The 11,747-nt window shown below is 42.2% G+C and overlaps 1 protein-coding gene across 2 annotated transcripts; it reads left to right on the forward strand.

Moving 5' to 3' along the window:
• The first annotated feature begins 69 nt into the window (after window positions 1-69).
• On the forward strand, window positions 70-9,391 carry LOC147251223 (sodium/potassium/calcium exchanger 3-like). 2 transcript variants are annotated; one of them, XM_086221724.1, is made up of 17 exons: window positions 70-579; window positions 806-907; window positions 2,997-3,073; window positions 3,191-3,265; window positions 3,396-3,480; window positions 4,388-4,491; window positions 4,662-4,736; window positions 4,947-4,972; window positions 5,138-5,191; window positions 5,372-5,508; window positions 5,793-5,962; window positions 7,262-7,529; window positions 7,608-7,774; window positions 7,858-7,972; window positions 8,169-8,281; window positions 8,401-8,466; window positions 8,620-9,391. In XM_086221724.1, exons 1-17 carry the CDS (start codon window positions 471-473, stop codon window positions 8,728-8,730), a joined length of 1,854 nt encoding a protein of 617 aa, XP_086077850.1. In that variant the 5' UTR covers window positions 70-470; the 3' UTR covers window positions 8,731-9,391. The 2 variants fall into 2 exon arrangements, with proteins under 2 accessions (XP_086077850.1, XP_086077851.1); XM_086221725.1 differs by having other exon boundaries at window positions 74-579; window positions 5,793-5,881.
• The last annotated feature ends 2,356 nt before the right edge of the window (window positions 9,392-11,747 follow it).

Consider the following 11,747-nt stretch of genomic DNA (forward strand, 5'->3'; position numbering starts at 1 on the left):
ATATAATTAGTACATTAAATGGGTCTGCCCGTCACTCCAGTGGTCCCACCCAGCTGAAGGCGCTCCCTGCTGGTCTGTCTGTGGCTCCAGTATAACGCGTCCTCCGGGACTGGTAAACATAAACGGGGTCCGGTGTCTGACTGGAGGGACGCGGAGAAGGTCTGGATCGATGGATATGTTTTAGATTTAGGAGCCGGTTAATGCTCCCGGATCTTCGCTGCATCTGTGCCGGATGCTGAGATGCTGACGGCAGGCCGATCCTCTTGACAGCCGGACCTCTTGGATCGCGGATGGCGCTCCATGTCAAAATAGCCCAGAGACAATAAATCAGAAAAATAGAGATTTTTAAAAAAAAATTGATTCATTCATTTTTTTTGCCGTACTGTGAGCAGGAGACCGTATCCGTGGTGTGAGAAGAAGCGACGACATGTTCTGAGATCAGAATCCGACGAGCGGCGGCGGCTGGCGGGATGAAGGCACCGAGGAGACCGAGGCAGACACTGCTCCTCCCGCGGTTCTGCATCTGTGGGGTCGGTCTGCTCGCAGCTGCTTGGATCTTTCCCTTCAATGATGTTACAGGTGCTTCTAGTATGCAATGATTCTGCTCCTCCATGATTACATTTTCCCTCTAGTTCTCTAGCTGCTAACATTCAAATAAAATAGAATAGAAGCCACATGATGAATAAAAGAAATACCAGGTTTTCAAACACACTAACGCCCACACCCTAAAAACCCCTTTAATTATGCAATGGTAACACAGTAGCCCTACATGTTACTACATGGATATTTCAATCCGTCCTTGTAGGGTCCGGTGGACCCTCTGTGGATGACATCTTCTTGTCCAAGAAAGAGGTCATCACGCTGAAAGATGTCAACAACCAGACCTCCACCAGTGTCTCTAGATCTGGTAAGACTTGTGTTATGCAGACAGGAGAAGCTTCACGTTTTAAATCTCACATGAACGGAAGCGAACGCGTGCAAACGTGTTGAGTTGGACTGATGAGGTTTGGGTTTCGATGTTGACGTAGGAAACGGTCAACAAATAGTCCAACAGGAATAACAGCAATGTCTGTTGGGTTCTTTTCCTGTGCTGAGGCGGAGTGAAGTTGTCTTAACTGTTATCTTTTACATTCAAGTCCATTTCCTACCTCTCCCATCTGCCTCGTCCCTCATTTCTTCAAACTGCACATCTAGGTGTTTAAAGACAGTTGGGCCTTTGAGGGGACCTGGTTGCTAGGAAACTGAATGCTGGATCTTATGTGCATCTGGAGCTGTTCAAAGTGGCAGCCAGCCCTGTCATAATGACCCGCTGATGAGCTCCCTCTCATCAGCAGCGCTCTCATCGTCTGCACGTGTTTAGATCTATTGGGCTGTTTGAGGGACGTACAGACTGACAATGTGATGGTCTGAGAGCAGATTTTGATGCAAATTATTTAGAAGATTTTGAGTTTCAATCTAAGAAAACAGACTTGCCTGACTTGCTGCTTGGAAGGGGAGATGGTACAACAGCTTCAAGGGTTCTTAATGGATTTTCTCTTCAAATAGCCGTTTTCAAGGACATCCTGTCTTTGATGATGATAGACATACTTCATCTGATGTGACGGGTCACCACGGAACCACACTCTAACTTTGTCACCATGCCTGATAAGGAATTTAATCTGGTATCCTCTGTTTGAACTCTCCTGTACCTCAGCTTCCAGATTCATCTGTCAGGTCAACAGCTGGTCTGACCCCAGGGCCTTGGCCCAGTTCGGGGGGGTAAACCTGTGGTGCCTTTCATAATCAGAAATTTGAAACGCTTACCGATGGTAAAGCTGACAATCATGGCGCCAGCGTTGTCTAGATGCGTAGCTGTGTTTAGATTAAACGAGGGTCACATCTGTGCAGAATGACACACAGAAGTAGGACTGTTTGAAAATGGTGGGCGCAGATGCTCTGGGGGAGCTGACTCAACCTCATTTCACAGCAAACCTCGTACCTTTGTCGTGGACGTAGCGTAAACCGTCTCTGAGTCTCCAGCCTGTTTCTGGCGTCTGACGAATTCCTTCATCACACAAAATTCCTCCACGAATGCCTACACGGAATACACGTGAGACTTCTGACTGCACAATGTTGCCTCTGTTCTGGGTCCTCTCATCTTTTGTCACACTTGTCTTCCTCGCCTGTGTCATTGATCCGGCCTCACAGCTGCCTCAGAGAAGCTTTCAGGTAAAACCACTTGAGAAGCAGCTTTCTAGGTTATTGTATGACCCATTTTATCAAAGTTTTTTTATTTTTTTTATTTTACTGCTGCGCTTTTGTTTGAACAATTCAGTGCAGCCCAGCAAAACACACATTTACAGAGTAAAAGAGGGTGATTGTCATGTTGTTGCCGGCAGGTGGGACGTTACATCGGTCTACACCGACACTATGCGTCAATGCTGCGTCAAAACATTGATGTAAATCACCATTTTTTTTCGAAATATGTGTTTATTTTGAAATTGTCAGTCACGTCTTTCTTTGGCAGTTTCCATCTGAGAGCACCTCTTTTGGAAATAAAATCATCAGATGAATTTTTATTTGCTTTTTGCAAGTTGAATGTTACAGATTGTGTTGAATGTGTGAAGTGTGATAGTTTATCACATCGATTGGAGGCACCACAAAGATGTGCCTGAATTTATGTTACTGGCAAATTTTGTTTCGTTGTCCAAACAACGGATATCCTATCATGATGAAACTGGTGAACCCCCCCCCCATTATCACTACATTTATATTAGACATAGTTTCAAGATGTAAAATTATTCAACAACAAGCTGTGTGTGATTTCCTGTTTGATGAAATAGTTCATGTGGTTCCGTCACTAACCAAGGGAACACATTGACAACCACGGTTCCCTTCAAAACCCACAAATAATTCAGAAATAATCATGAGTTTCTTCATTTATTTTGAAGGTACGTACTTAAAAACTCCCCTCGTGTTTCAAATCGTTCAGTTGTCTCTGTCCTTCTCTCTCACAGCCATCAGTGAGTTTCCTGAAGACATCTTTACTGTGGACCAGAGGCGACAGGGAGCGGTTCTCCTCCATGTTCTATGTGTGAGTATCAGCTTACAGGAGAGCCAGAAATCAAACAAAACAAAAAAAAGCTTCATTTTAGTCGCATTCATGCACAGGAACTAACGATATTGTCTTGTGCTCTGCTGATCTTCGCAGGCTATCTACATGTTTCACGCGCTGGCCATCGTGTGTGATGTTTATTTTGTTCCATCCCTTGAAAAAGTATCGGAGGTATGAAGGTTTTACGAGCTCTGGACTGAATTTATCTGAATTTGCTTCTTCCATAGAATTTGTTGCTTAAAAAAAAAAAGAAAGAGTATCACGAGTCTTTTCCCTTAAACTCTGTCTTCGTCCTCTCTAGAACCTTCAACTTAGCCAGGATGTTGCCGGGGCAACCTTCATGGCAGCTGGGAGTTCTGCCCCTGAGCTCTTCACCTCTTTGATTGGTCAGTCTGACACTCGTCCAATCACTCGCTCACTCACAGGTTACGGTCACAATGATTGTTTAATCAGCGCTGCAATTACGAGCAACTCACCTCATTACGACTGAGGGAAGACAAGCGAGAGCGGCGGCGGCGGCGGCGGCGGGAGCAGCAGTCCCTGGCCTCTCTCCTAATAAAACATGAACAAACATACTCCGCGGTTGTCAAGCTCACCACTCGATGACTGCGACGGCTCAGATGCTCTCATGAGCTGTCTAGCCATAAAAAAAAACTATTTAAGACTGATTAGTTGCTGCTGCTCCACTCCTGTCCTCTCTGGCTGTAAAGAGAACCCTTTGATGTAAACTTCTCCTCCATCATGGCTCCAAAAGTTATCCGTCCATGCACAAACACAGAGATCAAAATCTGCAGTTCATCCCTTGATTCGACAATTTGATCAACTGAATGTAGAGGCGTCGTCGTTCGTGCACAGAAAAGAAACGTTATCACGAAAAAAATCTGACGTTTTTCAAAAACTGTCTCTTGAGTGTGATGGCTTTGCTGCTAAGCTAACAGAACATGGATGGACCAGCGTTGTCTGTCACGCTGCAGTCGATGAAAGACAAATCGGTAACAAACAAACATAGAAAGACTTTTTTTTCAGTTTGTGCATTTGCCTTGAATCCGTTGTGTTACCACGATTTTAAAGGTCTTCATATATGATCTCACTGTCTGGGTGTAATATTTACTGTATTCCCGTCTGGCAGTCTGGCAGATATCTAGTTAGGCCCTGTGATTTTACACTAAAGATGCAGCATGATGATGATGAAGATATCGGCATTGAACTGGAGCAGATGAAGGCAGATATTATAGACAGCTACACACACTTTGTTGTTTTTTCTCCTGGCTCACACTTTTTCTCTGTTTCTAGGTGTGTTTATCACAAAGGGAGATGTGGGTGTTGGAACTATTGTGGGATCGGCCGTCTTTAACATCCTGGTCATCATTGGCATCTGTGGCATCTTCTCCGGACAAGTACTTCCCCGCATCCAAACAAATCGTATCCAACATTAACGCAGAAAGATAAAATGAACATTTTCTGTGGCCGTCACTCTTGGGTCAAGACTTTGATGTCTGAATGTTTCTTCTCTCTCTGTCTCTCTCTGTCTGTTTCTCTCTCTCTCTCTCTCTCTCTCTCTCTCTAGCCGATTGTACTGAGCTGGTGGCCTCTGTTTCGTGACGCTGTTTTCTACATCCTGTCCATCATCGTGCTTATTCTGGTGAGGAAACCCTCCAGAGCAGATTCAGCTGTTGTTGCTGTCTCGAGGAGGTTTAAAAATCCAATATTTGTCCGACAGTAGATGCGTATTCAGGAGTCATCAGGCGTTTGGAGCCCTGCAGGCTCCTTACATGCTGCTTATTAATGCCGGTTTTTGCATAATATCTTTTTTCTGTGTTTTGTTGCATAATTTAATTCTTTTTTTCTGCAGGTAATTTATGATGAAAAAGTCCTATGGTAAGATTGAAGACTATTTTTTTTTTAATCCAAGATCAGATGCAAGATACTGTAGTTGCTTGTCTTTGTGATGCTTGTGGTATTAATGATGAATATAGCTTGTGTGTGTGTTTGCGTGTGCGTGTGTGTATGTGTGTGCATGTTTTTTTTATGTCCATGTTGTAGGTGGGAAACCATCATCCTGATCTCTATGTACGGAGTTTATATTATCATTATGAAGTGAGTCCAGTTTTATCGCACTGTTTCTATGAAGATGCCACACAATAAAGGCAAGATCTCTCAGTCTCAGAGGTGTGTATGTGTGTGTGTGTGTGTGTGTGTTTGTGTGTGTGTGTGTGTGTGTGTGTGTGTGTGTGTGTGTGTGTGTGTGTGTGTGTGTGTGTGTGTGTGTGTGTGTAGGTTCAACAGGTCTTTGTGCAGCCTGGTAGAGAGATATTGCAGCAGGGCAGGGCAGCCGTGTTTGAGCAACATGCGGCGTACGACGGCTGTCGGGAGTGTGGGAGACTGTGACAACGACATGGTGCCGCTGAAGCCGGGTAGAAGAGCCTGTTTGGGTTTTTTGTTTGTACATCAAAGACATTAAAGTGTTCTTTCAGTCCCCTAGTGGCGTTCCACAGACCCAGTGACACAGTTGAGACTGCCAGTCGCTCTCATTTCTGCTCCCCTGTGGAATCCCACCAGGCTGAAATAGAATTGGACCACTTTGATTATCAAACTTCTTTATTTCTTTCATCACTCTCTTCTTGTTGTTCCTCTTAGCTTCTCTTACTCTTTAGTTTCCTGACCTCATCGTGTGTTTCTCCACCGTCTTTCTCCTCAGATTCATGTGTCGTGGCCGGTCAGGACTCAGGGGTGGTGATGGTGGATGAGCAGCTGAACCTGCACCCCCACCAGCTCTCCTTCTCTGAGGCAAGCCTCCGCCTTTTCATCACCCCGCATTTCCCCCCCTTCACCCGCCTGTGTATGGCAGGACGCATGATCATCAGCCAGGTACACTGCACATGCTCACATCCTTCACTTAATGCCAAGTTCCTCTGGGATCTGGCTGCTTAGCTCGGTGGGTATTTTAATGCGCCTGTGGAGCAACGTACGCGTCAGTGTGTCAGTATCAGTCACATCAGGACATTTCACCCTCTGTTCCCTGGCTTCACTGACAAAAAAATGCAATGTAGGAAAGGTCAAAGGGGTGCCCAGGTAGTGCAGTGGTCTATGGTTGCTTATAATACGGAGACTGCAGGTTCAGTTCTGCATGTGAAGCCAGATGAGCATGTGTTGGTCCCTGCACTGGCGCCTCCTCTGGTCAGTCAAAGCACCTGTTTGGGGAGGGACTATGATGCGAGGGGTTCTCCCCAGAGCAGCAGAAGGGTTGGACCAATACCAAGGACAGCAGTTGGAGAGAAAAATGAAAAATAGCAAATAGATTAAAAGAAAAGGTAAAATGGGCATTTTTGGGCTCAGACTATTGAGCCTTTGAGAGACGTTTCTTTTCAAGACTTACAACAAAACAGCGATTTTTAGAAAACTCAAGCCTGAAGTCAAAGGCAGATGGGAGGCTGAAGGAATGTCTACATTATAATCCTGTTGTGATTTCAGTGGTTTATGGTAAATAAATTTAAATATTGAAAACTGGTGATTAGTAATCAGTTTTAAAACTCTCCTGACAGGTTTTTTTGGTATAGAAGAGTATGGTAGCAGGGATACACTCCAGCAGTCCTCAGTAATGACCTTTGATAAAGGGATGAGTACCAGCCGTGACGGACGAGACTGATCCTCATTAAATAAACTCTCCATGTTAATATCATTAAAAAATCCTGTGTTTACGCTGCTGGTGACATCAAAGCTGTGTGAATGAGTTCCCTGAGAGATTATAAACATGAGGAAGAACACAGCACTCGGTATCAAATACAGGATGGTATCAAGAGAACTCGTTGGATCTGTGCATCCCTGGTGAACACACATGGCGGTCATATTTACCACCATCGCTTAAAAAGGCTTGTATGTGTGAGACCACTAAGAAAACAATATTATCTGTGATATGATAGCAAATAGCAGCTGGCTCCTCGGACCTGTTTCCTCTGGCCTCTCTTGCATGTGTGCATGCCGTCTCTTGTTCTAGGTTAGAGACCTGCCTCGCCCCTGGTCAATGCTTTCAAACTGCCGCTCGCGACCGTATGGATGTGCCTGGCTGCCTAGTCACTCCTCCTGCATGGTGTTGTCTGCAGCAGGCATACATGAAGTCACTGCTGCTCTTGTCTTCTTGTGCTCACCTTAATCCATCCTCTCCTACAGAGGCAGAGGCTGATCCGGGCTCGGGTTGGCCCTGAAGAAGGGGGACCTTCAGGGGAGGATGGTTTGGGTGCTAGTGGGCCGTGGGGGAGGGTGAATGGGATGGTGGCTGAGGGAGACTGTCAACCGCTGGAATCGGAGAGAGAGATGGGTAAAGAGATGGGACGAGAGACATTAGGGGGTGTACAGCCGAAGGATGAAGAGGAGGAGGAGGAAGAGCCGGAGGAGGGAGAGGAGGAGAGCATGCCGTTTAAACCCTTCGTCATGCCAGGTGAGTCTGCTGTTCATAAAACTTGAGTCTGGGGCTCTTGCTAAGTGGATCAGTAGTGACTCTTAGTGGTGTCGTCAGACGGCTGGTGTGTGCGTGTGAAGTGGCTGCTCTCGTGGCCCATCAGCCTCCTGCTTCACTGCACCATCCCCGACTGCAACCAGCCACTGTGGGAGCGCTGGTACCTGCTCACCTTCCTGTCCTCCACACTCTGGATAGCCCTCTTCTCCTACCTCATGGTCTGGATGGTATGGAACACAAGTACACACACACACAAACACACACACACATTCATAAAAAACACACACTGCATCTCCACGTCTGTGTTTAGGTGACCATAATCAGCTACACACTTGGAATCCCCGAGGTCATCATGGGCATCACCTTCCTGGCAGCCGGCACCAGTGTCCCCGACTGCATGGCCAGCCTCATTGTCGCACGGCGAGGTGTGTGTGTGTGTGTGTGTGTGTGTGTGTGTGTGTGTGTGTGTGTTTATTTTGTAAAAACCCTAACAACATACATCTTCTAATTTGTGTTATCTGGAGCTTAACTAGTGTTAATTCACTAAGTGTTTTGTGTGTGTGTGTGTGTGTGTGTGTGTGTGTGTGTGTGTGTGTGTGTGTGTGTGTGTGTGTGTTGTAGGCCTGGGTGACATGGCGGTGTCCAACTCCATTGGCAGCAACATCTTTGATGTGCTGCTGGGTCTGGGCTTCCCCTGGGCGCTGAGGACTCTAATTGTCAGCTATGGATCAGTGGTGAGCTGATATAAAATTGGATTTAGTGGAAGTATGGCAGCAGTAATATTACAATACGATGTTATGTGGATGAACCAGGGGATGCCAGGTTATATAATATGCTGTTTTTTGTGTGTTAGGTGACAATCAACAGCAAAGGTTTGGTGTACTCAGTGATTCTGCTTTTGGCATCAGTCACACTCACTGTAAGTAGAATCAGATATTGGGCTCTTATTTTGAAATAGTTCTGGCAACATGAGAGGTGTCTTTTGTGTGTGTGTGTGTGTGTGTGTGTGTGTGTGTGTGTGTGTGTGTGTGTGTGTGTGTGTGTGTGTGTGTGTGTGTGTGTGTGTCCAAAGGTCCTGTGTGTCCATTTGAACCACTGGAGGTTGGACCGCCGGCTGGGGCTCTGTCTCCTGCTGCTCTACGCCATCTTTCTCCTCTGCTCCATCGGCTTCGAGAGGCTGTAGAGGACACACACCTTCATCCAAATGGACGTGGACCTAGTAGTCCACGTTCACTGCTGCCACTGTTAATCCGGTGTATGGACAGATGATTTACATTTCACATGTTTGAGCAGCATTCTTACAATACCGGGTGCCCGAGAGCTACATTGTTTACCTTTGATAAATGAGTACTTTACATAATTTTGTACCTCCAGCCCAGAATTTATGTAAATCACACTAATGTACTAACGCCTCACAAAAAAGAAATTTATAAAATATTCAATCTATTCTACCTACATGATTTTATTTGCACCAGAAGATGTGTGAAAGCAAGCATAGCAGCCCTAAAAGTATCATTTACTCTTATTTTCTGACTGTAACAAATAACCTCAAAGTTGAGTTGCTTCTTATCTGTGGAGTTTATTTATGTGTACGTCACATTTCCACCATGTCTGTGCGTGTTGTCGTTGTAAAGGATGTAGCATGGCTGATCATCACGCTCCCAATTATTGCACTAAGTCACTATTGTCTCACCCGGAAGCCCCGTCCCTCTCCCGAAAGCTTCTCTGCACACAAGTTCTTGTGTTTTTCTGCTGGAACAAAAGTAGATGACGCTGTGAGGTGTTTATGAATAGCTGTGTTTGGAAGGACTGTATGTATGTTGAGTGCAATAAAAACGCTTTGATCTGTGAGATTTCTCCTGGATTTCTCAGCTCAAGAACCACTAAAAATAACTTCAAAGCAAATTGGTGCAGATCGACTGAAGGGATGAGCTGCTGGTTCCTCCAACAATATATTCCTCATCAGGAGGCAACAGGAGCTCCCCCTAGTGTTCAGTTGTAAAACATGTATATTATTCGGGCATTTGTCAGTGTCTTTGCTTCTTTACCCTGCTTTTGCACGATAAAGAAATCTTGTATAGAAGTACCGTACTTGACCAGGAAACAGGGAGGAGAGGACCCTGCCTAGCATGTTGAACCTGCAACACTTCAGCACCAGGGACAACTCCTCTGCCTAACATCAGGGAATCGGGAAAGGAGCTGTCCAGGTCCTGAAGCAAGGACAAAGGAATAAGACACCCTCACACACAAAGGTCACACTTTAGCCACACACAAAAAAAACACACACATACATATATATGTGTGTGTGTGTGTATGTTTGTGTTTGTATCCATATATGTGTGTGTATATATATATACATACATACATACATACATATCTTTATATAAACATACATATATACATGTGTGTATATATGTGTGTGTACATACATATACACATGTATATATGAATGTACACATGTATGGCTGAACATATGTTTATACACACATATATGGATACACACATACAAAAATACACACATGTATGTATGTGTGTATACATATACACACGCACACACGTAACACTGTAGCTACACGTGTGTATATGTACATGTGTGTATATATGTATGTGTATATATGTGTACATACATATCTGTATGTTTAAATGTACATATGTATATATATACACACACACGTGTGTATATATGTATGTATGTGTATCTACATCTGTGTACATACATACATATATGTATGTATTTACACATATACATGTATATATACATATGTGTGTGTATATATGTATGTGTGCATCCATATATGTGTTTGTGTATATACATACATATACATGTAAATATACATATATGTGTATGTACATACATACATATGTATGTATGTTTGTATGCATGTATGTACATATGTATATACACACATATATGGATACACATAAATATATATACACACATATGTGTGTATATATATATACATACGTACATTGAGACATACATAGATATGTATGTAAATACATACATACATACATACATATACTGTATATATATGTGTATGTGTGTATATATATATATACACGCGCGCACACACACACATATATATACATATATACATATAAACATATAAACATATATACATATATATATATATATATATATATATATATATATATATATATATATATATATATATATATATATATATATATATATACATGCCTTCTGCCAGGAGAGGGGAAAGAAACTGTTCAGGCTGTATGTATGTACACACACATATACACACACATATTTATATATATATATATATATATATATATATATATATATATATATATATATATATATATATATATATATATATATATATATATATATATATACATGCCTTCTGCCAGGAGAGGGGAAAGAAACTGTTCAGGCTGTATGTATGTACACACACATATACACACACATATTTATGTATGTATGTACACACAAATATAAGAATACACACATACATAAATATATATACACATGCATACATGTGTATAAACACATATTAGTGTATGTATGTAGCCATCTGTGTGTTTACATACATACATATAGATGTATGTATGTATAAACATATGTATATGTATGTATGTACGTACATACATATTTATATATACATATATGTGTATATGAATGTATGAGTGTGTATCAATATGATTATATACATACATATATATGTGTATGTATATATGTATGTATACACACACATATATACACACTACACGATCTATTTTATAAAGATGTATGTATACATCTATATACATATATGTGTGTATATATATGATTGTGTGTATCCACATGTTTGTGAATATATATATATATATATATAAACATGTTTTTATATATATATATATATATATACATGTGTGTATCCTTATACTGTATGTGTGTGTTTATACATACAAACATATATATGTGTGTATGTGTGTGCGTACATACATATATATGGATACACACATTAAGATATATATATATGTATATGTATGTGTATATATATATATATATATATGTATGTTTATGTGTGTGTACAAACATACAAATATCAGTATATATGTATGTACACACATATATATGTATGTATTGGCACACATATATGGATACACACAAACACACATACATATATGTGTGTATGTATGTATATGTGTCTAAGTACATATATGTATATATATTTGTACATACATGCATAT

Source organism: Aulostomus chinensis, chromosome 13, assembly GCF_037954235.1.
Source record: "Aulostomus chinensis isolate RoL2024-O1b breed Wild chromosome 13, RoL_Achi_v1.0, whole genome shotgun sequence".
NCBI lineage: Eukaryota > Metazoa > Chordata > Actinopteri > Syngnathiformes > Aulostomidae > Aulostomus > Aulostomus chinensis.